The following is a 27777-nucleotide window of genomic DNA, read 5'->3' on the forward strand; positions in this document are numbered from 1 at the left end:
AGCTAAGAAAGTAAATCCAAGTTTACGTTTGATGTTTAAAATTTAGAGAATGTATTAGGAGTATGCTCCACTCTTGCCAGATGGGGTCCATAAATTGCTTGTAGAAACAGTCATTAGTTTACTAATGCACTTTTTAAAGATACACGAGGCAAATGTTAAAAGGAAGGAAAACTCGAAAACTCTGCCCCTGAGGGGGCTGTTCTATTCTGAGAGCCAGAGAATTCCATTCTTCCCCACCCTTCCTCCCTACCCTGATTTCTTCCACTTGCCTGCCAGGGGGAGCACCCATCTATCAACGTGAAGTCACTCCTTTAGCTCAAGGCATTGTGATCGTATAGGAATAAAATAGCCCTGGCAGGAATAAATAATCTGAGAAGGTCATTTTCAGATTTATAATGCCCTAGAAGAAATTTTTTTTGATAACAGAGGGTTGATTAAAGAAACGTTCTGATTCAAAACCACTGTGAAAGAGTCTTAGCCTGGGATGCTTCCAGAAAAGCAGACCACAAGAAGGGTGGCCTCATAAGATGGGATCTCCTTAGAAGAATGACAGGGGCAGGGTTCAAAGTCAGGGAGGTGAAAGCATAAGAAAGTTTTCCAAAAGGTGTGACTATGAGTTTGGTAGGTGATAACCAAACACACATTTTATTTTTATTTATTTTTTAAAAAATGTTCTTACTTTCCTGCTTGGGTGAAGGCTTAACCTGGTGGTCACGGATGTTTTCTTCTCTCAAATGATAACATGATAATATTAACAACTCCAGACAAGATGTGGCATCTCTTTAACAGACCTACCTGAAACTTCTTCCTCCTTTCCTAAGAATTTATTAGAATTTCGTCTCATTTTGAACTCACTTATAACACAGGAGCAGTTTCAGTCTGAATAAGGATCCACTAGATACTTTTTAGTGAATAGTCCAATCTCTCAAACTCTATTTTCCGGCTTGTCTTGTCTAATAATACAGAGTCTGCATATGTGCCATGTAGAGAATGATTACATCATTGGAAAAAAAATTTTTAATGAATACTTTTTTTAAAAATGAACATTTTAAATTGATATATTTAATTAAGTTAACATGCTTATTTAAATGAATAAACATTTAAAATCAGTATCATTTAAATCAGCTATAGTCATTCTAGGAGTCTGGATGCAGGCTAGCTTTTTGAAAATGAGACAAAATAAAAAAAGAACAAATTGTTTAAGTGAGGTTAAAACGTTTTCCTAGGTTGTAGCGTCTCAGCCAGATTTTTGTGTGTGTGTCTTTTTAGGGCTGCACCTGAAACATATGGAGGTTCCCAGGCTAGAGGTCAAATCGGAGCTATAGCCAGTGGCATACACCACAGCCACAGCCACAGTCAGATCCAAGCCATGTCTGCGACCTACACCACAGCTCACGGCAATGCCAGATCCTTAACCTGCTGAGCGAGGCCAGGGATCAAACCCTCATCCTCGTGGATATTAGTTGGGTTTGTTAACCGCTGAGCCACGATGGGAACTCCATAGTCAGATTTTTATTAGCAAGGTCAAGGTCTGAAGGAAAAGATCAGGAGCTTTAGTTCCAAGTAGCCGATCACAAGGTTGGCATTGAGGGCATAGGACCCACTGAATATAGTGAGACCTGAAATTCAGGAGTTAAGGGACCCTGAGGGCTGTATTGAAGACCTCTTAGTCTCTGTCTTACCTCCTTTATTTTAAATGTAATACTCATCAAACCAAGAAAGATACAAAGCTTCTTCAGTATTCATCATTTTTTGTGTATCCATTCATTTGATTATTGTTGTAAGGCACTAGACCAAAAGCCCCTGTAACATTTTATTAAATATTCCTCATGCATGAAAAGTCATCAGTCGAGAACTAGTAAGACATGGCAAAAATATGCAAGAAAAAGCTCTGTTGTTTAGAAAGAATAAAATCATATCAATTTAGAAAAGAATAGATATTGGAATGATCAGCAGCAAGCCGTTAGCAACAGAAAAGAAAATCTCATCCCCGGATCCAGCCTATAGATCTTTGGTGGCCTTGATGTCGCAGCAGGACAAATCTAGAACAAGGTTAAAGTGATGGTCAACCACACAAAACACATTCAGGAAAAAAGCCTATTGAATCCTAAAACCTTTTCCTCCCTAAGTGACCACATTTCCCTCCTTCCAAGGGTTGTCTTTATAGGTTAATCATGAATAGACTTTGCTCATTTTGAATTAGTTAATTTGCTCTTTTTCTATATTTCTTTATTATTATTATTATTATTTGGCTTTAGCATGTGGCAACTTGATGTGGGAACTCAGTTCCCAAACCAGGGATTAAACCTGGGCTTCAGCAGTGAATGCACAAAACCTCAAAACCACCAGGGAACTCCTCATTCTTTTTCTTTAAAAAAAAAAAAAAAAAGATGTAACTTGTCATAACCTGAGATGTTATCTAACTTCTGGGTTAGAATTATCCATGTAGTACCTGCAGACGTTAATTTTGATCATCAACTATGTGACTTAAACAAAGAACCACAGCTTGTCAGTCAAGGGAGAGTATTTGCTTCAAATAGTTATTGGCTGATCAAATGGGCACAGGTCTAATTCAGAGAACATTGTAATAGTTTCATATTCTCTCTCAAGGGACTGACCGGGCAGGTGGGTGTCATTTCACACATAGCAGTGACTCTTTGTTGCTTCAAAGTCATCACACTTTCAACCTGAAGAAAATGACTGAGATTTACTTTGGACAACACAAACTAATACTGATGTGTCATCACTGATGAAATAAATACCAGCGATAGCCTAGAAAGATTGATTTGAAAGCATGTCTGTCTCTTCCTCCCAAGATTGTGTATTAATGTACATAAGTATTCTAACCAATATTAGTTATGGTCCAGGGACTTACTTTAAATTCAGGCTTAAAAACAATGTGGCTTACAAATTGTTTCCTTATGGTTTTCTTATTTTTTATTATCACTTTGCTCTAAACTTCTATGGTGCTTTCTGGACAATCTTCAGGCCCTAGGCATGCATGTGCCTGTGCACACACATGTGCATACACACACACACATATAGCTCTAAGAGTTGAGATACCTATGTATTAATTTAGTTTGTTATGGAAAAGTGCTCTGATGATCCTAAAATATGCTCTTGACCCATATAAGACCAGAGGCCTTCAACGACTAAACTTTTAATTCATCTGCCTCATTCATACTGGGTTAGCATAAATTTAGCAAGAAGCCAACCTGGCCATTATTACTATACATGTTTAAGGTAAAAATGTTGAGGGTTCTTACCGGGCTGCGCCTCTGTGATCAGCAAAAAGGAAGAGAGAACAGACACCTAGTCAGAGAATGATGGATCAGTCAACAGGCTTGGGTAATAGAAGATTTCATAAACAACTACCTGAACACAGGCTCCAAGTAATAAGGCCAAAGGAAGACAGGCAGTCATGGTGTTTGTGGCTTATTTAAACCATAAGGAGGTTCTGGATAACCTTATGGAGACTCTATCTATCGTATAACACAGCTTCACTAGTGAGGATGTACTAGTTTCAGATATGTGTACACAAGGATGAAGCAGAACCATACAGGAAAACTTTGCTGACAGCTTTAAATATCTTGTCATAGGAATTTTTCTCCATATTGTTTGGGGAGGGAGTTTTAGAGCTAAGGCACTACAGTGAAAACTGTTCCCCCACCCAACAGGGGGTCAGCAAACATCACAGACATAATGCATTTCCCGTGTATTGGAGCTTTAATCAAGAGTCTCCAAAAATCAGAGAGCAGGACTAGAAAGACCTCTTTTCTGCCTGGCTCTTCTCTTTAGTGTTCTGTGGAATGAATGCGGATGAGGACTTTTTTTTAAAGTGTATGCTCTTGGCCTGGTGATTTGGGGAGCCTCTATCAACGGATATAATGGGATGCGGATGATGAGGCGCTCCTGACAAGCACAGGTGGGGAGGATGAAAACTGTCCAGCACCAACAGCATGCTGGTGGACCAGATGATGCCTGGAGAAAGACGACATGCTTGCTGACACGTGACTTCTGTCTCCAACTCCTCCAACCCTGATCACGGATGATATTAATACTCCCCAGCAATCTCTGGTCGTTCTCCCTCTATAGGATTTTCAGCAGTTCCAAGAGTGCCTATGATGTGAGTGGGGAAAGAGCTGTTGTTTGAAGTTTCACTTTCAGTTTATGGGTTAGCTCATGAATTTCCCAGAAGCTGCCTGGGATCCAGTTGCTGCCAAATCTCAAAATCCAGGCAGGAAGCACAGAAGTAGTGAAACGGTTGCTTAAATGAAAAAGAGGGTTCTACTCTCCAGAACACAAACCAGAAATAAAACCTATAGTCTTTTATACCTTTTATACCTGGAAGCCTCCATGGATAGATATTAGTCCAACTGCCTCAATGATATAAGAGGGAAATGAGGCTCTGAGACCCACAGCTGGGAAATGGGTAGAACCAGACACGGAGTTTAGATCTTGGATTCTTAGATCTCCAATTCTCACGTTCTTGCTAAGACACCAAGCCTGACATTGTTGGAGAACTCCTAAAGCAGAGAGCCAGGAATGGTTAATTCTCAGATGGCTACTGGTAAGTAGCTAGGATTTTAGACATATTTACACAGGTCAATTTTACTTGTAGTATTTTAGACTTTACTCTTTGTCATATTTTCCTGCTTTTGACTTATTGATCCCTTCTTTCTTATAAATCTGTCTATATGCATGACACTATTTAAATAAAATTTGAAAAAAAGAAGACTTTTTAATATATATATTTCTGGCTTTAAATTCTTTTGCTGAAGAATTCATACTGTGTTGTGAGAGAAATTTGAGCACTATTTTATATAAAGATTTAGATTTTATAATTCTTTTATGACCAGGCTAAAGTTCTTCTCTAAAGAAGGAAATGTGGAAATTTATATTTTATCTTTAATTTTATAGCAAACAATTCATTCTTAAAAGCTGCATAAAATATAACAGAGGGATTAAAAGTGACACAATTTCCCTCAAAAAGGTTATGAGAAATAATACAAAATAAAATGTACATGGCAACCACATAGAGGCAGAAACTTAAGTTCAAGAAGCTTTATTAATTTAAGATTCTAGAGGACAATGCTTTTCAAAATAATTCCAGTTATATTCACCGAAATTCAGTCCAATAAGTTAGAAACCTATATATTCTAAGTCATTGTTCCTCTTTGTATTTTTTCTAGTTAAAAGATAACAGGATTAAAAAAAAAGGAACATCAAAAAACAGCTGCTCAGATTCATGTCATCACAGCTTATTGACCAGAATCCAGAAGACCCAGCTAAAAGCTGTGAAAAGGTCAGGCACAGAAAACCTGAAGGTCCATAAAGTAAAAGATATCTGAAACTTTCAAAAGGAAAGGAATCCCAGAAATCAAATTGAGGGGCTTTTATATGCTAATTATCATCGTTAAGGAGCATAAAGCCACTGTAGGCTCTGCTGAACTAGGACTGCAAAATCATTATCAGCCAGGAGGGGAGGGCCTTTCCGTTAAAAGTTTTATTTTACTCTTTCTCCTGCCATTTCCCAAGAACTTTGAAGCCTTTAGTCTTCTTTTTCCTACCAATTCATAAAATTTGCTTCAAAGGTGAAGAATACTCATTCAGTGTCTGATCCTGATATGTTCTGTATGCTGAATTCTCTGAGTTGTTAAATTGCAAACTCAGAAGCATGCAGGGCAAGGAGCCGGGTATAGTGCTCGAGGGCACGTGTGTTTCACAAAGTTTTGGTGAACTGGCCACTACTGGCCACTACTGTCTCATGCCTGCAGCACCAAAACAAGTGGGCCTAATGCTGCAGATCTTCAGAGTTGTTGGAGAAGATGCCTGTCTTGATTTTTTTTTTTTTTTCAAGATTCTGGTTTTGAAATGGCACTGAAATTGTTTTTAACTGTGCAACCAAACAAAACATCCATTCAGTTATTCAGAATCTGCAGGTGGCCAATTTGTCTCTGATTGCAGGCATTTGTATCTCACATAACAAGCTCTCAGTACATTTTTTATCTCCTGTTATTATTACTTCACTTGATTGCTCAAACAGGGACTTTGCAATGGGTCTGTTTGTTTTCTGAACAAATTTCCTGTGTTCCTAATTAAACATTAATTGTTCAATTCCTAGACTTCTCTTGGTCTTCTGATGCATTATGGAGAAGGTATTGAAAAAGTTTATTTCCCCCTCTGCTTTTATTTTTGATGTTCGACTTAGAGATGAGTCTTACTTTATATTCTGAGGCAATTTTCAAAGTGGGTATACACCACCAACTTATGATTTGGTCACTAGAATGAAGATCTTTGGTTGGAACATTTTGCGTTTCTAAAATTTATATACTCTGCTATATGAATATGTATTTCTAAAAGAAACTACTTCAGTATATGTCCCCACCCACGGTGTCCTTATCCCACACTAGTTTTGTTTTGTTATTTTTTGCGCACAAGGATTCATTTAAATTCAGCTAACTAGGATAATTTAGTATGCACCAATGTGGGTTAAGTGTTTTAAGAAATTTATAAAAAGCAGTCACCAAACACAATCTGTCCGGCTTGTCAAAATTACTAAATAACCAGCCTCAGGTTTTGAAGCTTTACAACTTCCTCTTTGCTAAAATTCAGTGCTATAGGGAAACAGAGGAAAATGCATGAAAACCACGAAGCCCCAAACAAATATTATTTTTACACAGTCTAGTCACAGCAAACTCAGTGATTCACGGTAGAGAATCTTCTAGGAAAGAATGAGACTATATGATCATTATGTTTACTATTACGATCCTGACCAATCGTCTTATTTGTTTTAAATGCTCTAGGGTGAAGACCCAATGCCCCCCTGGCCAGTTGTACATGTTGGTCTATATTTAAATTTATTCTTGTGTCTATTACAAGTCAGATGACAGTGAATGCCTATCAGATCCAACAGGAAAGGGAAGAGATGATCTTCAGAAACTCCATTTGGGGAGAAAAACAAACAACCCGTTCCTGACCAGGATATCACTGAGAGTTGACTGGGTTGAGCCTCACCAACATGAGCATGGCCAAGGACAAATGAGACAGGGAAGCAGGAGGAGGACTTGTCTTTCAAGACCCACAGCTAACAACGGAAAGGAGTACTTGCCCTTGAGACTGCTCTAAGAACAACAGGAAGAAAATTAACCAGGAAGAGGACATTTTTAAAGCACCACAGGTAAACCTCAGGCTGCTCAGTCCTGTCAATATTAGAAGTGGCCAAATTTGGTTAAGTCAGAGATTCAGGGTCAAAAAGGATAAGCGAAATTGGCAAAACACAAAGAAAGGTTGCTGAAGCCCACCGATGATAATATGTATGTTACATAGCACGTGACGTGGAGTTGACTCACAATTTCTCCAAAGTGGCCCATTCGGTTTAGTAAAAATAATGATTATAATATATACCAATGTTATGTTTGAACGCCAAAATCATTGGCTCTATATTTTGAAAACTTGTGATATTCCTATTCCCTTTTTTGTTCTTCCTGTGTCTCCTGCTCTTCCTCCAATCATATGGACTTGCTACAAGAGCATTTCCTGCACGTGGTGCAGAGACTGTCACGATTGGGCAATGCGCAGGGTGGAAGGTTATAGCACTTACTGCAGCGTCCCCTTAGAGGCGCTCCTTAGTCAACCAACCACTTCTCAGTCGTCCCTTAACAGGGAAACACATTATTTTCATATTTTTCAGTGGAGAGGTGGTCTGTGCTAGCCAGGCATCAGCCATCATGCATCAGCATCCTGGGAACATGTTCCCAATAAACCAGGCAGCCAAGACAAGAACAATGATTTTTTTTTTTTTTTTCCAGTAGATCTGTTTCACTGTTGCTCTAAAAAAGAGATGTAGGCATGTCCTATCTGATTTGTGTTGCCATTGAAAATCACCCTGGAGTAAACGGGACTGTATAAGAAATGATTGGCATTTTATAAAGATCTTCTTTTACTGTCTCTGACAACTCCTGAAGGGGATAATTTTTCTGATTAATTAAAAAAAGAAGAAGAAAAGAAGACCACGACCCTGTCTCAGGCCAGCTTCAAGAGCATTCACTCAGGAAGCTATCATATTGTACATTAAAAAAAAAATTGGAAAAGTTTGCCTAGCTCATGGTAAGTATATGTAGCTTGACTAATCCAAGTGGAAACTGCAATAAATGAAACTTAATACTAAAATATTTGATCATCTGCCTGTGACTGAGGAAGAGGTGACTCTTTACAAAATTACCCTGTAGCCCTTAATAACAGGCTTGTAAAATCACTTAGTGACCAACTTCCTTTTTTCCCCCATGGGGCATAATTAGACCGTGTCCTGGTTCACAAAGGTTTGTTTTTAAAATTCAGAACCTTGCTTAGGTATTAAAACACAGGCGGTTATTAGATATGCAGATGATGAAGATGATATAATAAATATATAAATAACATTTGGCCAAGATATGGAAAGGACTTGTTATTTCTTACCGGACTTTTCCTCTAAAAGCGTAGGCATGGGGAGGAAAAATAAAGAGAAAATGAAAGAGGTGAAGGGTATATTCAAGAAGATACAGCTCAAGTCTCGGAATAACCTTGCTAAAAACAACTCTCCAAGTCATTGCTCTTATTAATGCTTCCTATGAGTGTCTGATACAGTCATTCCCAGGCTGCCGGTTCACACCACCCCAAAAGATGCCATGTTGCCGTACTGATTTATTGATTATTTTGAGCTGTAGGCACTTGAAAACAGCAAATTCTGGAAGAGGCTTTCTATGAACTCCTCTAATTTGCCCAAAGATAAATCTTCCAAAAGGAATTCAGTTGTCTTAGGAGTTTCGTCAATCAGGGAGGACTGGCTCTTTTTTTTTTTTTTTTTGGTCTATTTAGAGCTGCACCTGTGGCATATGGAGGTTCCCAGGCTAGGGGTCTAATCGGCCAGTCACAGCCACAGCCACAGCCACAGCAGCATGGGATCCAAGCCACATCTGCACTCTACATCACAGCTCATGGCAACGCTGGATCCTTAACTGCTGAGCGAGGCCAGGGATCGAACCTGAATCCTCATGGACACTAGTTGGGTTTGTTAGCCCTGAGTCATGAGGGGAACTCCAGGACTTACTCTTATCATAGGAGAGAAGATAAGAAGTTAATACTATATCCAAACTTTGTCACAAAACAGCATACCGCCCATCTACACTTCTAAGGGCCCATTCATGTTTCCTGAATATTACTTATTTTCCCCTAAGAAACTTCCATACCTTTCTCCTTTCCCTATTAAGATTCTGAATTCTAACATCACCTCTTGAAGTTACTCATTTTTCTTGACTGTCTGCCAGGTATACGTGAGATAGACATGTAATAAATGTATGCTCATTTTTCTCTTGCTAATTTGTCTTTTTGTTAGAGTCCAGCTGAAAATCTAAGATGGCTTGAAGTAGTTTTGCCTCTTCTCCAGATTCAAGCTGGAGGACATAGGTGTGGCCTCCATTTGCTCGCATGCTAAGCTCTCTTTTGAATGGTTTATTTTTATCAAGTAGAGTTATACTTTGAAAATAAAAAATTATGCTGTGTAATGTTGAAAGGAGCTGGAACATTCCATGAATGCATTGCAGCCAAGCACAAAAATAAAACATGAAAAATTTTTCCCAAATTTCAGTTTTGTCAGGGAACCCAGTATCTATTATCTTCTCCTGAGTTACTTTGTCTAGAACCGTCAGTTCTTTCATTCTATCCTTCATTTGCCCCCACACTCCCCAGGGTCAATTACAAATGATTTTCCTGGTACATGGTCCCCGGCCCCTGGAAATGCTCTTTTATTTCTTTAGCAACCGTCTTGAGGGCTTCATTTCTTGCTGCCAGCAGTACCCCACCGACCTCCTCCAAGTTTCATCTCCTAAATCCATCCTTTGTACCATCCCTAGAATTAGTTCCCCCAAATAGTGAAGTGAATGCATGGCTCTGTCCCTCAAAAACCTCCCTATTATTCAGAAACTAGAAAGCAGGTTGCATTCTGTCATCTCATGCCTTCACGATGGGCTCCAGCTTACCTTCCACTGTTGTCTGTATGAAACCTACACTTAGCTTCAGACGCTCCTTGATGTCTCCGTGTGTGTGGTACAAACACTTCCCTGCCTTCTGCTCGAGCTGCCGCTTCAGCCTTGCATGTCTTCTCCTTCTCCCTCAATTACCATCTTACTCATTCTTCAAGGCCAGTCACATTTCCTCCATGAGGTCTTCCCCAAGCTCCTAGTCAGGATAAACTCTTCTCTGACATTTATTAGCCTCCGGGAAAACAAAGATACTCCTGGCTAGCTCTCATGGGCAGCGCTTACTTCGTTTTGTATTATTTAGAGGTCTTCATTCGATTATTAGCTCCTAGTAATGGTTATGAATGGACACTGTCTAGCCCCAAACATAGTGCAAGGCACGTAGGAGGCTCTCCAAATGTGTTTATGAATTTACTTTTGGGGTCATTAAAAATGATACAGATCAATTAATCTCTGACAAAGGAGGCAAGAATATACAATGGAGAAAAGACGGTCTCTTTAGCGAGTGGTGTTGGGATTCACGTACATCAATGAAGTTAGAATATTCACTCCATACACAAAAATAGACACCAAATGGCTTAAAGACTTAAATATAAGTCCTAATACCATAAAACTCCTAGATGAGAACATAGCCAAAACATTCTCTGACATAAATCCAACCAATATTTCAGTTTTCCAAGGCGATAGAAATAAAAGCAAAAAAAAAAACCATCCTCCCCGCCCCCCCCGCAAACCCTCAAAACTAATTGTCACTTAATCAAACCTATAAATGCTTGCACGGCAAAGGAAATCATAAACAAAACAAAAAGGCAATCTATGGACTAGGAGAAAATATTTGTGAATGATGCAACTGATAAGGGCTTAATTTCCAAAATACACAAACAGCTCATGCAACTCAATAACGAAAAGCCAAAAAATCCCATCAAAGCATGGGCGGAAGACCTAAACAGACATTTCTTCAAAGAAGACATACAGATGGCCAAGAGGCACATGAAAAGATATTCAACATCACTAATTATTAGAGAAATGGAAATCAAAAGTACCTCGCACCAGTCAGAATGGCCATCATTAAAAATCCACAAACAATAAATTCTGGAAAGGGTTTGGAGGAAAGCGAACCCTCCTATATTGTTGGTAGGAATATAAATTGGTACAGTCACTACGGAAAACAGTATGGAGGTTCCTCAAAAAACTAAAAATAGAGTTGCCATAAGATCCAATAATTCTGCTCCTGGGCATATAGCTGGACGGAAGTATAATTTAAAAAGATACATGCACGCCTTTGTTCACAGCAGCAGTATTTGCAATAGCTAAGACACAGAAACAACCTAAATGTCCATCAAGAGATGAATGGATGAAGAGGGTGTGGCATAAATAAATAAATAAATAAATAAATATATATGTATATAAAAATAAAATACTATTTAGTCACAAAAAAGAATGAAATATCATTTGCAGCAATGTGGAAAGAGAAATATAAATACCACATGATACCACTGAGATGTGGAATCCAAAATATGACCCAAACGAACTAATCTACAAAACAGCAACAGACTCACAGATGTAGAGAACAGACTTGTGGCTGCCAAGCGGGAGGGATGGATTGGGCATTTGAGATTAGCAGGTGCAAACTATTATATAGAAAGGATAACAATACAGACCTACCATACAGCACAGGAAACTATACTCAATATTCTGTAATAAACCATAATGGAAAATAACCTAAAAAAGCATATATATGTGAATCACCTTGATGTATACCTGAAACTAACACAACAGTGTAAATCAATTATACTTTAATAAAATAAATTTTTAAAAACTCTATTAAAATTATACAAATAGTTGAAGCATAGTGTGTTTTAAAATACAAAAAGACGGAGTTCCCATCATGGCACAGTGGTTAACAAACCCAGCTAGTATCCATGAGGATGCTGGTTTGATCCCTGGCCTTGCTCAGTGGGTTAAGGATCCAGCATTGCCGTGAGCTGTGGTGTAGGTCGCAGATGCAGTTCAGATTCCAAGTTGCTGTGGCTGTGAGTAGGCTGGGATTAGACTCCTAGCCTGGGAACCTCCATATGCTGCGGGTGTGGCCCTAAAAGACTATATGTATAGTATAGAGAGAGAGAGAGAGAGAGAGAGAAATAAAAAAATATATAGAAAGATGAATTGCTCTCTGAAATAAGGCTGAATTGTATATAGTCCAAAGGATATGGCCCAGTTGTAATGGTCCCTTCAGCAGCTCCTAGAAATGTTTCCCTTGGCTTCTATTTGACTGTTATCTCTCTGCCCATTTGTGAACTCAGGGTATAATATATGTCACAAAGGCTCCAAGGAAGCAGCACAGCTTGGCACAGACCTTTGGGCAGAGCCATATGATTAGTTCTCAGCGAGCAATAAAAAAAACGAGTGTTTCAGAATAATTGAGGGTCAAGACAGGGCCCACATCCTGGGGCTGCTTTCAGACCCAGACCCTTGCCAAGGAGCCCAGAGATATGAAAATTATTAAGGTTCAGATCCTCGATTTCCAAACAGAAAGAATTTTGGGAGGGGTTAAATAAGATAGCTTCCAAAGAGTTGTCATGGAAGGCAGAGCATGAGTTTTTACATATTCAAATTAGCTTAACCGCTTATTTTCTGGATGCTTTTGAACAAATTACACTGTTCTTCAGTTCCACAGTGTGTAAAGCAGGGTGATTGAGACCTTAGAGAACTCTCATGAGGATTCAGAGATGTGGATGAGAGTGAGAGCAAACATTCACTGAGACCTTACTGCCATTATTTTACCTTATGAGGTTGGTGACACTATTATTTCTAATTTACTAGTAGGGAAAAGGAGGTTCAGATGAGTTCCAAGGTCACATGGTTACCAAGGATGAGAGCAGGAGAGATTCCAGCTTGTCTAACTCAAGGGCAGGGGTGGGCTCCTGGCACAGCCCATTTCCCCTGGCCATTATCAGCACTGGGATTCAGGAAACACACAGCCAACAGCTCATAGATCACTGAGCCTGGAAAATCATCTTGAATTTTTCCCTTGGACTGGAGGTAAAGAGCTCAGGCCTCTCTGCCATAGCAGGTCTCAGGGAGTGAGCTTTTCAGAGTGAACTTGTGTTTCCCTGCATGGTTTCAGATCCTGGAATTCAACTCTGATCATAAGGTAAATGTCTCAGCCCTTTTCTAGAATTAAATGCATTTTATTAAATTAGAATCAGAAGAATAAACACGAGCATGCAAACGATAAGGGCCCTCCCCTTCCTCCTACTCCAGGCTATGTGATGATTAAATCATCTTTATTCAATAAGTTGTTTTAATTGTTAGCAGCTATTAACACCTAGGCTATGGTCTCTTGGCTTAAGAGTTTCTTCGGAATATTAAACAAAGAAAAAACATGACAATTCTCCTTTGGGGAAAGCAAGGCTATTTCTTGATTTAAAATGAACTAATAGTATCAGAGTCAGAAAAAAAAAAAAAAAACTGAAAAAGAGATGTATACCTCCAGGTACTTGTAATCACAGAGTAAGTGAATTTTTGCTTGAACTATACATGTACCTAAAATATAACCATTGAATTGTCTCTTTGTGCAGCGATGTTCCTGTCCTATGGCCTGAAACAATATAATTCTCTAATTTGCGAGCCTTGTCTAAAGGTAGCTCTTCCATATGATCAACAGCTTTCCAAGAGACACACAGATGCCTGCCCTCTGGGGATGGAGAATCTCTAGCTGCATTATCCCAAATCGCTTTCTAATGCAAGTAGACATTCAAGTTAGGTCTTGTTGAAACCTTCCTTTCTTGATGAAGGACTAGAAATCTGCAGTATTTAAAATTGAACTTGGGGAGTTCCGGTTGTGGCTCAGTGGTAATGAGCCCAGCTAGTATGCATGAGGACACGGGTTCGATCCCTGACCTCGCTCAGTGGATTAAGGATCCGGCGTTGCGGTGAGCTGTGGCATAGGTCTCAGGCTCTGCTTGGATCCTGCATTGCTGTGGCTGTGGTGTAGGGTGGCACCTGCAGCTCTGATTAGACCTCCAGCCTGGGAACTTCCATGTGCCACTGGTGCATGTGGAAAACAAAACACACAAACAAACAAAACCCTGAATTCTGTTTAAGACCCAGAGTTAAAGTTAATAGAGGTGAAGAGAGAAAAATATAGACCAGCATTTCACATGGAGATTTTGTGTTCTAAGTACACCCCTGTCCTCTTAATAAGGAACTGAGTTGCCATGGGAATATCTGGCATCAAGTTTCATAAAGTGGGATCAAGACACAAAAAGCTAGATCTAATTTGAAGCTTTTTAAGAGTCTATAATTCTTTAACCTTAAAAATAGAATCTGTATTTTGAATCTTTATATTTTAATTACAGAAATTTTTTTTATAGATATACCCACTTCCTATCAGTTATGTATGACTAGTCAGGTATTCACAAGGCACATAATTCATTTACTAAACCATTAGCAGATATTAATTGGGTACCTAACAAAGGCCATGTACTATTCTTAGTACATTAGTGAACAAAGCAATAGGAACAATAGACAAAAAAGCTTCAATGAATTTTTGGGGGGACAAAGGAGGAGATAATTAAAAAATAATAAATATAATAAATAGCTAAAGTATTTAGAATTTGAGAAGATGCTAAATATAATTTTATTTTACTTTTATTTTTTTGTCTTTTTAGGGCCACACCTGTGGCACACGGAGGTTCCAAGGCTAGGGGTCAAGTTGGAGTTGTAGCCACTAGCTGACACTACAGCCACAGCAACACCAGATTTGAGCTGCGTCTGCAACCTACACCACAGCTCATGGCAACACCGGATCCTTAACCCACTGCGTGAGGCCAGGGATCAAACCTGTGTCCTCATGGATACTAGTCAGATTTGTTTCTGCTGAGCCACAAAGGGAACTCCTGATACACGTCATTTTAAAAAGTCAAGTGGAAGAACTTACAAAGCAGAAACAGACACAAATATTTGGAAACCAAACTTATGGTTACCAAAGGAGAAATATAGGGGTAGAGGATACATTAGGGGGTTGGGACTGACATAAATACACAACTATATATAAAAGACAGATGGATAACAAGGACCACACAGGGGGTATAACACAGGATGTACTCAATACTGTGTGATAACCCATATGGGAAAAAAAGTCGGAAAAGGAATGGATATATGTATGTGTACAACTGATTTACTTGCTCTACACCTGAAACTAACACATTGTAAGTCAACTATACTCCAATAAAATTTTTTTTAAAAGTAGAGGCAAAAAAAAAAAAAAAAATGGAATTCCCGTCATGGCTCAGTGGTTAACGAATCCGACTAGGAATCATGAAGTTGCGGGTCCGATCCCTGGCCTTGCTCAGTGGGTCAAGGATCTGGTGTTGTGGTGAGCTGTGGTGTAGGTCGCAGACGAGGTTTGGATCCTGTGTTGCTGTGGCTGTGGCGTAGACCAGCGGCTACAGTTCTGATTGGACCCCTAGCCTGGGAACCTCCATAAGCCGTGGAAGCGGCCCAAGAAATGGCAAAAAAAAAAAAAAAAAAAAAAAAAAATTAAATTAAATTAAAAAAAACTAAAAAGTAGAGGAAATTATAACGTTGTGGGAATGCCAGAGGGGGGCTTTTTGTGACTTTAAATAAGGGAATCGGGAGGGCTCATTGAGAAGGTGACTTGACAAATCCCGGAAGTTTGACCAGGAAGTGGCAGTGCCACTGTCTGGGGGAAAAGGGCACAGCTAGGGAGCGCTGAGTGAGAAGGAAGAGTGGCAGGTGTCCGTCTGGGGTCTGTGTGTCGTCACCATGAGGGGTTCAGAGGCCACTGTGAAGCCTGGCTTCACTCTGCTCTGACACAGCTTATGGCTGTTTATTTATCAGGAGTTCTCACCATGGAGGTTTAGTCACTGTTGGTTGCTGAGAAGAGGCATTGATGATACAGATGAAACAAGACCAGAAAATGCTTGGATGAGACATATGTTGTTTTTCATTACTCTTTGGAAGCTTATTTTGATTCCCTATGTACCAAGCTAAAAATAAAAATAAAGATGGGCTTCACAGAGGCTAGGAGGGAGAAAGAGAGTTTCAGCTGGGCCAAAGAGAATGAGACCAGTCTATCTTGCCTCTCCTCTGTGTCAGCCACTTTGGGACAAAGTGGGACCAGTTACCTGGGACAAGTTAACTCAGACTGGCATTCACGGCTCTGTGCCGCTGCTGCACTGGTGGCCGATTTGAAACACGAGTTCCTAAGGTCTATGGGCAGCTAGTGGCTGTCCTTTAGACAGTCTAAGAGACAAAAGGAAATCTCACCTTCATTCTGTTTAGAAATGAAATTTCCCTCAGTCTCTGGGAAAACATTTTCTGATATAATTAATATGGGTGATTCACACTCAAGTATTTTTTTTCCTAAAATAATTACAAAGCACATTCATTGCTATAGATTATTTCTGGCACTAAAATTCTCCTTCAAAGAACAAAGGGATTGATACTTTTTTTCTTATACCATTATACTTATTTTTAAGGTATTATTCATACATTTATAGAAACTCTAGTATAAAAATAAATGTAATATTATAAGAAAGATAATAAAGGATCCACCCTTTACTCTCAAGATCAGGGACCACTACGTGACTAAAATTTGAGACTTTTTTTGTTTTTTTGCTTTTTAGGGCTCTACCTGCAGTATATGGAAGTTCCCAGGCTATGTCGAATCGGAGCTACAGCCACAGCAATGAGAGATCCGAGTGGAGTCTGCCAACTACCCCACAGCTCACAGCAATGCTGGATCCTTAACCCATTGGGTGAGGCTAGGGATTGAACTAGCGTCTCCATGGAACCTAGTTGGGTTCATTAACTGCTGAGCCATGAAGGGAGCTCCTGAGAGGTTTTTTTTTTTTATGGCTGCACCCATGGCATATAGACATTCTTGGGCCAGGTATTGACTATGAGCCACAGCTGCAACCTACAGCCTACCCACAGCAATGCTGGATCCTTTAAACCACTGTGTCAGGCCAGGAATTGAACTCACACCTCCTCAGAGACCCACGCCACTGCAGTCAGATTCTTAACCTACTGTGTCAGAGCAGGAACTCCTAAAATCTGAGACTTTAGATGAGAAAACAGACCTCTTATTAGGATGTGTGGGATTAGGGGAAGAGAATTATGACCAAAGAAACTGGCACCCATAGACGAGAACACAATAATAAACTTTAGAAAAGGACTTGCAAATAACTTCTGCAAAAGAAGAAATAGATGTACTGTTCATATTATTCATGCAACCAATAAAGGAAGAAAAACTCAGTTGAATGGAAGGGGAAAGGTAAAAAAATTTGCTCTCTTTATAAAATAATGCAAGGGATGTAAGTTGCATAATATTACAGCAAAACCCCAAATTCTGTCAGTTTCCCACAGTGAAGAGCAATCTATCTGTCCAACCTACCATGTATTTTCTAAGTACCTACTATGTGTCAATCAATGTCATAGATTCTCGAAGAAAGGATCCATTAAGGAAGGAGTAAGAACCTAAAACTTGTGGGTGTGGGATCAATTATAAACTGAATTACAAGTTATGTTTCTGTTACAAAACTTATTTTCCAAAATGACTGCTTATTTATAGGGTCCGTTCTACCTGGATTATACCATTAGTTAAAAAAAGCAGTTTTAAATTCAATTCTAGACTTGTGGGATGAACACAACCAAGGCAGGAGGCCTTAAAGATATAAACATTAGCCTTTTCGATTATAATTAGCATTGTAATTAAAAGCATATAGCTCAGGAATTTGCTACCCCTGTTTGAGGACATCTTAACATTTTTACGTGTGCTAACATTGTGGGTCTATTGTCTCATTTGATTAGATTTTAAGTTGGTAACAGAGACTGAGGGTTTAAGGTCTCTGACCCTAGTGTTCATGTTTCTGGACTCCGCAGTCAGATCAGGTTCTCTGACACAGAAAAACATAATGAAAGAATTTGGAGTTATGCAAGGAAATTCTAACTCTTACACCTCGCAAAGGGAAGCAAAATGCCATGTACTCCGAGGGTACAGCCAATATTAATTGGAGAAATAATGACAAAGGCAACTCAGATTAAATTCATGTTTTCATTTTCTTTTGTCTTTTTCTTTTTTTGGCTTTTTTTAGGGCCACACTTGTGGCATATGGAAGTTCCCAGGCTAGGGGTTGAATTGGAGCTGTAGCTGCTGGCCTATACCACAGCCACAGCAATGCGGGACCAAGCCGCACCTGAGACCTACACCACAGCTCATGGAACTACGAGATCCTTAACACATTGAGTGAGACCAGGGATGGAACCTGCATCCTCATGGATACTCGTTGGATTTATTTCCACTGAGCCACAAAGGGAACTCCTTCTTCTCACTTTCAAAGAGATCAAAGCACACAGCAGCTCAGATTTCTTCATACCATGGTGGGCATCAGGGTTTGGAAAATAATGTTTTTATTTTAAAGGTCATAAAATGGAAGTAACAGAGAATTCACCAGGAAAAAATAATGAGTAATGAAGGAACAAACAAGCATCTAATAGATATGAAACGAATTCTTGTACTGATAGACCATGGCTTATTATAATATAGGAGAGAGAAGAATATAATTTGCAAATGGAAGAGTCCACCCCTTTCCCCGACTATCTTTCACGATAAGGCCTGAAAAAAAAATAGAGTTACATCTCATGTGACAACTCCAAATGATTTTGGCCAGGCTGCATGCAGCTCTGTCTAAAGGGGACTTCTCAGACTACATCTGGGATGCGGGACCTTGTCGTCATGTCTGCTGAGAGTATGGAAGGGGAGTAGTAGCTTATACGCTCCGTGCTTGACCTCCTTGATCTAGATTCAATCCAAATCACATTTGCCTTGTGAAGCTGTCCTTGATGCGTAGACCCCACGCTGAGCCTCCTTCCTCCAGCTCGCTGCACTGGAGGTCTGGGCATCAGAATGCATGCAATCATTAGCCTCCCCTTGCACGGTGCACTTTCTACCAGGAGCGAATGCCAGCGTGTAGGAGACTGGAGCTCTCCGCCCCCACTGATGACTCTTTGTTTTTACTGAACCCAATGGGGTGCTGAACCTTCTGCCAAAGCGGGGACAGGAAAGGGGGTGGTGTTACCAAGCAGCAGCAAATTCAGGGATTTTGCTCTCTGGCAGGCTAATTTGGGGGTGGGAGGGTGGGTGGGCCACCTGGAATAGGCAACCAGCACCAGACTGTCCTCTGTTGCAAGCAGGCTCCCCCTCCCCAGGTTTTTTTTTTTTTTTTTGATTAAATAACTTCATTATGGATGGCAAATTTCCTGGAACAAGATTAGACTAATTGCTCCTTCATGACTCCATGTCAAATACTTTAATTCCTTGCATTGTGGAGTTTTGCGATGGGGAACGGGAGGAGGCATTTAGCAACATGCCAGGCTAGGTCACCTCCTACTCTCCCATCATTTCCATCAGCCCTCTTGACTTTGCTCAAGTCCTCCCTTGCTATTTTTATTTTCTTTCTGCCTCCCACAAGTTTCTGAACTTAGGGAAAAGGGAAACGGAGCTGAAAAGGGAACTGATGCTTACAGAGCCCCTACTTAGGTGACAGGCACCGAAGGGGGGTATTTTGCAGCATTGTCTCATGTCCCCTTTACATACATCCTGAGAAGGCAGGATTATTTGTTCCTATTTTACAGACTTGGGATCTGAGACTCTGGGTTAAGGAGCTTCCCTGGGGGCACATGGATAATAAAATACAGGCTCAAAAGCTCATAGTCGTCCTACTTAACCAAAGTGATTCAGGGAAGTACTCTCTTTCTTGGTCTCCTTGCTGTGTCTTCAACCTGCCTCTAAAAGCGCTTCCCTTAGAGATTCTTGGGCCAGAGCACACAAAGGAATATTATAGCTGAGAGGGATTTGAAGATAATGTAGATGAAAAGATATACTGTTTTTAACTTGGCAGAAACAAGGCAGAATTAGAGTCCTGGCCCTCAGACCTTCGGCTGCCTCTTGATCTTTCCGAGTTGATTTCTTCTGTGAAATAGAGTGATGCCCACCTCCCCGTCTCCTTAACAGTGTAGCTGCTCATTACATCTTTCTAATCATGTCATTGTTTGTACAACAAAAATCTCTATTATAATGAGCCATCGACATAAAAAAAAGCCTCACTGATTAATTGATTCGGGGAACTGAAATACATGAGTCACAGAAAAAACAAGCTGTCCTTCTTTAACATTTAAAACAAAGGCGACACAGAAGCCATGAAGCCTGCCTGACCTGTCATCTCAGCCTTGCTCTCTTGTCACATGGAACAACACATGGAGGACCTTAGGATGTGGTGTATAGAGACCGACGACGTGGGCTCTTTAGGCACCCTCAATGTGAGAGGCTTCAGAGGGTTTGTGAGTACTCAGAAATTATTTGAATAATGTTTTGGATAAGTTCATGAACTTTTCATTTGTCCCCTGGAAAGAGAACGAACAGCTTTCATCAAAAGTAGTGTAGTGCTATTGAGTCTTGAGTTGGAAACCAGACCTTCTGAATTTAAATCACTTAACTTCACTTACGAGCTGTGACATCCTGGATGAGTTAATTAATTCCTCTAGGTTTCACTTTTCTTATTTGTAAAACAAGGGTAATGACAGTACTTATAGGGTGGTTGTGAAGATAAATAAGTTAATATACGTGAAGCATCTGACACACAGTCAGTGCTCAGCTTTTCACAGCTGCCAACAGCAACACCATTGCCACTGTAAGTGCTCTAAGTGGTCTGTGACCTTAAAGATGTTTAAGAGGAGTCACCATGAGACACATTTTATTGTTGTTCTGGTTAAAAACAGCTGTCATTTACTAAGAAAGTCCTTTGGGCCTTATGTACATAAATTTCCTTACAAAGTACTGAGCACGATCCTTGCACTACTTCCTTAATTCTTACGAGGACCCTATTGGGTGAACATAATCATTAAAATGATTTTACACTTGGTTAAGCCTTGACTGGGGCTTAGAGTTTTAAGTAACTTACCCAGAGTCATATGGATAATGTGTGCAGTCAGAATGCAAACTGAGTTCTGACCTTTTGTAGAGCACAAATTCGTAATCAGTACACAACTAAATACTTACAATTAAGAACAACTATTCAAGGTAAGTCAGCAATGATTCTTGGCTATCAAAGAATAAAAGTACAATGGAATATTATGCAGCCCTAACAAAGAATGAAATAATGCCATTTGCAGTAACATAGATGGACCAAGAAACTATGATACTAAGTGAAGTTAGACAGTGAAAGACAAATATCATTTGATATTTCTTACATGTGGAATCTAAAAAAAAGGATACAAATGAACTTATTTGCAGAACAGAAACAGACTCACAGACTTTGAGAAACTTATGGTTATCAAAGTGGACAGATGAAGGGAGGAGATGGATTGGGAGGTTGGGATTGGCATATGCACACGAGGTATAATGGAATGACTGGCCAACAGGGACCTGCTGTATAGTACAGAGAACTCTACCCAATATTTCGTGATAATCTATGTGGGGAAAGAATCTGAACGAGAATGGATCTGTGTATATATGTACGACTGGATCACCTTGGTGTACAGCAGAAATTATGACAACCTTGTAAATCAACTACACCTCAATACAACTTAAAAAAATAAGAAATTCAAAAATAAAAAAGAACAAAAGTAAAGGAATCAATGGCAGCTCATGACAAAGGCAAAGGTGATTTTGCGCCAAGAATGAAAACACAGCATTGTCATCTCAGTTCCATGAAAGCTACGAGAGCTATGGATTGCAAGGTACCTAGAGAACAAAGCCCATCTCTGAAGACGTGTCCCTGTGGGTTCTGGAAGAAATGGAGGCGTCTACCTCTGAGATCCTGCAAAGCGTGAGGAAGCCAAGAAACTGTGAGATGGAGGCCAGAGGGGAAGCTGACCCCCAGAGAGCAGATCTTCAGTCAAGAAACTGAAGTGAAGACAGGCAGGGCATTTGGACCACAAGGGGAAGTTCAGCTTCTATGTGCTGTGAGTGACATCAGTTACACATTGTTTTCTGATAAACTTGTAGTTAGAATGTTAGCAAGAGGGTTGGACAAAGACTGTCCAGTATTTCAGGTATGCGCTCTCAGTGCCTGCTGCACAGAAGGTGCTTACAAAATATCTGGTGGATTGATTGGAAAAGGGTTGGAAAACAAGGTCATTCCTCCATGAAATAAACTCAGTGGAGATGCACGATAGAGGACTGCACTGTGAATGCCAGCCTGTCATAGAGTCTCCTGAAGAAGCCCATACTTATTCCGGGGATTTTGATGTTAAAAAAATTTAGGAATGCTTCTGGAATTACCTTCAAAACCAATCTACAGGTATTGCAAAACCAGTTATTTTATTTTATTTTTATTTATTTATTTATTTATTTATTTTTTTGGTCTTTTTGCCATTTCTTGGGCCGCTCCCGCGGCATATGGAGGTTCCCAGGCTAGGGGTCAAATCGGAGCTGTAGCCACCGGCCTACGCCAGAGCCACAGCAATGCGGGATCCGAGCCGTGTCTGCAACCTACACCACAGCTCACGGCAACGCTGGATCATTAACCCACTGAGCAAGGGCAGGGACTGAATCCGCAACCTCATGGTTCCTAGTCAGATTCGTTAACCACTGCGCCACGACGGGAACTCCAAAACCAGTTATTTTATTAACACATTTTCCCAGTTGGCTACTCAGAGTAACTACTGGTCTTGGCTTTTAATGGCTTCAGGCTATTTGGGTTTCCTGATTTATCACCACTAATGATATTCTTAAAAATGTGCCCTAGGCTCTGCAGCTAAATTTTTTTTTTTTTTTTTGTCTTTTTGCCTTTTCTAGGGCCGCTCCTGCAGCATATGGAGGTTCCCAGGCTAGGGGTCAAATCAGAGCTGTAGCCTCCAGCCTATGCCAGAGCTACAACAACTCAGGATCTGAGTTGCGTCTGCGACCTACACCACAGCTCACGGCAACGCTGGATCCTTAACCCACTGAGCGAGGCCAGGGATCGAACCCGCAACCTCATGGTTCCTATTCGGATTTGTTAACTGCTGAGCAATGACAGGAACTCCTCTGCAGGTAATTCTAACAATAACAATAAAATAATCTCTAAAAGTAGTATTGGTTATGAGTGCTTTATATATTAACTCATTTCACCCTCACAATAGCCCTGTGAATTATGTATGGAGGTTATCTCCACTTATCATTGAAAAAACCACGGCACGGGTTTTGTAACTTGTGCAAAGAAACCCAGCTAAAAAGCAAAGCCCAGTTGTTTGAGGAATCATGACATCACTGGAATAAGTGTCTGTTTCCACCTCCCTTAAATTATTTTAAATTAAGGAAATTAAAGGTATTCAAGCATATGTTGAATGTACATTTCGTTGTTTTTGTAAAGGTATATTTCTCTGTGGTCTAATCTTGTACCTGCTATTTTATTTAGCCCCTTTGAGACATTTTTACTTTTTTTTCTTTTTGTCTTTCTAGGGCCTCACCCACAACATATGGAGATTCCCAAGCTAGGGGTCCAGTCGGAGCTGTAGCTGCCAGCCTACACCAGAGCCACAGCAACGTGGGATCTGAGCCAAGTCTGCGACCTACACGACAGCCCATGGCAAAGCCGGATCCTTAACCCACTGAGCAAGGCCAGGGATCGAACCTGAAACCTCAAGGTTCCTAGTTGGATTCGTTTCTGCTGCGCCACGATGAGAACTCTGAGACATTTTTACTTTTTAAGAGCAAAACCTTTCGTGGAAGATGTAAGGAGTGTGACATCAAGAGAAGTAAGTAGCATAACTCTTTATCTCATCTCTGTTTCTAGCTCCTCCTTTAAGGGAAAGAGCTTTGTATTTTATTCACAGAAAGAAATGGACATCCCAACAACTACCATGTAAGGTAGAGGTTCTTTGTTTCCATTTTAGGCATGAGACTCAAAACAGGTTTAGGAAACTTGCATAAGTAGTACTGTTAACAAGAGGCTGAGTTCAGGATGATCAGACTCCATCTTTCCCACTCTATGCTGATTCCTTTAGCGGTAAAGCACGAAGTTACTATTTGTGTTTAAAGAAATATCATGTGTCTTTTTTAAGGAAAGTTTTGTCCAGATATATACCCAAGAGTGGGACTGCTGGGTCATATGGTAGTTCTATGTATAGATTTCTATACATAGAACTATCTCCATACTGTTCTCCATAGTGGTTGCACCAGCTTACAGTCCCACCAATAGTACAGGAGGGTTCCCTCTTTTCCGTACCCCCTTCTGCATTTGTTATTTGGGGACTTATTAAAGATGGCCATTCTGACTGGTGTGAGGTGGTATCTCATGGTATTTTTGATTTGTATTTCTCTAACAATCAGGGATGTTGAGCATTTTTTCATGTGCTTGTTGGCCATCTGTATATCTTCCTTGGAGAATGGTCTATTCAGGTCTTTTGCCCATTTTTCCATTGGGTGGTTGGCTTTTTTGGTGTTGAGTTGTATAAGTTGCTCGTATATTCTAGAGATTAAACCTTTGTCTATTGCATCATTTGAAACTATTTTCTCCCATTCTATAAGTTGTCTTTTTGTTTTCTTTTTGGTTTCCTTTGCTGTGCAAAAGCTTGTCAGTTTGATTAGGTCCCATTGGTTTATTTTTGCTCTTATTTCTGTTGCCTTGGGAGAATGACCTGAGAAAATATTCATGAGGTTGATGTCAGAGAATGTTTTGCCTATATTCTCTTCCAGGAGTTTGATGGTGTCTTGTCTTATATTTAAGTCTTTAAGCCATTTTGAGTTTATTTTTGTGCATGGTGTGAGGGTGTGTTCTAATTTCATTGCTTTGCATGCAGCTGTCCAGTTTTCCCAGCAATTCTTGCTGAATAGACTAAGGCACATGCACCCGCACGTTCATTGCAGCACTATTCATAATAGCCAAGACATGGAAACAACCCAAATGTCCATCGACAGACACAGATGATTGGATTAGGAAGATGTAGTATATATACACAATGGAATACTACTCAGCCATAAAAAGGAACGACATAATGCCATTTGCAGCAACATGGATGGAACTAGAGACTCATACTGAATGAAATAAGTAAGAAAGAGAAAGACAAATACCATATGATATCACCTATATTTGGAATCTAATATAAGGCACAAATGAACGTTTCCACAGAGAAGAAAATCATAGACTTGGAGAACAGACTTGTGGCTGCCCGGTGGGGAGAGGGGAGAAGGGAGAGGGAGGGAGTGGGAGGGATTGGGAGCTCGGGGGTTAACAGATGCAAACTATTGCTCTTGGAATGGATTTACAATGAGATCCTGCATTGAGAACTATGTCTAGATACTTACATCGCAACACAACAATGGGAGGAAAAAAGTATGTATACATGTATGTGCAGCTTGGTCCCCATGCTATACAGTGGGAAAAAAAAAACACACTTAGCTTCAAAAAAAAAAAAAGAAATATCAATCACAAATATCCAGAATGAAAAAAGATTGATTTAAAAGTAGTTCCTCTGAAAGGTGGGTCAGATTTGGTTCAAAATTAAAATCTAGGAGTTCCTGTTTGGCTCAGCGGGTTACAAACCCAACTAATATCCATGAAGATGCAGGTTCTATCCTTGGCCTTGCTCAGTGGGTAAAGGATCCGGTGTTGCTGTAACTGTGGTGCAGGTCGGCAGCTGTAGCTCTGATACGACCCCTAGCCTGGGAACTTCTATGTGCCATGGGTGCGCCCAAAAAGGAAAAAAAAATGTAAAGTCTGAGATAGGCAAGAGAGGGCGCAAACCTCTTTAACTGAATTCAAGACCTGAGATGCAGGTAGGTTATACTCCAGGACATGAAAAGACAGAACTTTTTCAGGGTGGGAAACAAGACATGGGGAAGTAAAGCTGTGACTCTCATTAAAGAAGCAACATTTAGATTAAAATATGTATCTATATATATAAACATAGATAAATACATACATACATACAAACTAGTATGAAGGTTAATTGTATGTGTCAACTTGACTGGCTCTCAGGTACACAGATTAAGCATTATTTCTGGGTGTGTCGTGAGGGTGTTTCCAGATGAGATTAGCATTTGAATTGGTGAACTCAGTAAAGCAGATTGCCCTCCCCTGTGTAGGTGCATCGTCCAATCTACTGAGGGTCTGAAAGGAAAACAAGGCGGAGGAAGGAAGAATTCACCCCCTTTTTCTGCCTCACTGGGCTGGGACAACTCATGTCATCTTCTGCCCTCAGACTGGGACCTACACCATCAGCTCTTCTGGTTCTCAGGCTAGACTCAGATTGAATTAAACCACCAGATTTCCTGGGTCTCCAGTTTGCCAACGATACACTGGGGGACTTAGCCTCCATAATCATGTGAGCCAATTTCTTATAAAAATTTTTATCTATATATCATCTATCATCTCTCTCTCTCATCTACCTATACACATGCATACATATATCCTATGAGTTCTGTTTCTTTGAAAAACCCTAATACAACGAGTAATAAAGAAATAAACCATTGCAATGTTCTAATTGTGTATCAGGTACTGTTACTCAGAGCTTTTGTGTGCTTTCTTCATTCACTCATTTATTGAATAAATATCAGAGTGCCTAATATGTGCCATGTACTGTGCTAAGCACAGGGGACAAAAAGTCAAAGGAGATTTGATCCTCCAGAGACTGACAATAATCTGCACAAAAACTCCATTAGGACCATTATTATCTTTACTTTACAGAACAGGAAATATAAGCTTGGAACAAGCATGAGACTTAGTTAAAGGTTACACAGGTAGAACAGCAGACTTGCACCTGGTGTCTAGGAACCTACTTTTTCTATTAATATATGGCTGCCTCCTATAAGCCCATAATTCCAGAAAAAAAATTACTTAAATCAATGGCCAGAAAAGCACTTGGAAAAGAAGGTGGTAATCCTAGGTGTCAAAATGTGCTGAGTAGCTTTGTCTTCAGAAGGGTTTCTTGCACCAGCTGTTAGCAGTACTATTGGCAGACAGCGTTCAACTGTCAACACTTCAGAATCTGACTCAGCTGCAAGAGAGCCACCATGGCCAAGGTCATGGCCCTTCTTAGCCTGCCCATATTGAAGCACTGATTGATGCAGCCCTACAAAGGTTATTCATCTCAGCCAAGCTCAAGACAGCACTGAAGGATCATTCTAGCTCAAGAGTTCCCCATGTACCAGCTTAGGCTGTTGTCAGACACGCAAAAAGGTTTAACCTCCCCCTCTGCCCACCCTGCGCCAACCTGAGCTGTTGAGCCCAAGGTCTTGTCTTAATGAACATCCTGCACACCAAGCTTGGAGTTGGAGTCAGTATGCTTCAAGGAAAACCTGATGAGCAATGAAGGAACTCTGTCCTTTTTTATCCTCCAAAGAGCACAACTCGAACATGAGAAAAAGTTATACAGAGATAGCATTTGGGTTTAATAAATTTCTTTCAACAATTCAACAGCTTTCCTCAAAAAGCACTGAACTTTGTGAGACACAGTGTTGGAGGGATCTGTGTAATCAAATAAGTTGCTATTTTACCTAAACTTCTGGGGTTTTTTTGGTTTTGGTTTTTCCACTGTGCTGCTGGTTAGCACATAGCATAGTATCACTGGTATTTTGAAATTAGTGACTGGAAATCTTTAAAAGGAAACTTCCTAGTTTCAATGGGTTATGGGAAAAATTTTAAGATAGATGGAGGGAAAATCCATAACTCCCCAAATTAATTCCAATGACTCCCCCAATTAATCTGAGATTATTTAAGATACGGTGGTATAGAAACTGTCAATATCGACC

General features: G+C 40.1%; 1 protein-coding gene across 23 annotated transcripts in view; it reads right to left on the reverse strand.

Annotated features, from left to right (window-relative positions):
* SGIP1 (SH3 domain GRB2 like endophilin interacting protein 1) overlaps window positions 1-27777 on the reverse strand; it is a 235964-nt gene that overhangs the window by 92321 nt on the left and 115866 nt on the right. For 15 of the 23 annotated variants that reach the window (XM_021096515.1, XM_021096518.1, XM_021096514.1 and 12 more), the window contains 2 exons: window positions 8458-8469; window positions 3267-3278 (listed from right to left, as the gene is read on the reverse strand). The exons of 5 other annotated variants lie outside the window; for them this stretch is intronic. In XM_021096515.1, coding sequence (XP_020952174.1) covers window positions 3267-3278; window positions 8458-8469 — 24 coding nt within the window. The remainder of the gene's footprint in view (window positions 1-3266; window positions 3279-8457; window positions 8470-27777) is intronic. 3 more of the 23 variants (XM_021096517.1, XM_021096525.1, XM_021096530.1) reach the window with 1 other exon arrangement.

Source organism: Sus scrofa, chromosome 6 (assembly GCF_000003025.6).
Source record: "Sus scrofa isolate TJ Tabasco breed Duroc chromosome 6, Sscrofa11.1, whole genome shotgun sequence".
Taxonomy (NCBI): domain Eukaryota; kingdom Metazoa; phylum Chordata; class Mammalia; order Artiodactyla; family Suidae; genus Sus; species Sus scrofa.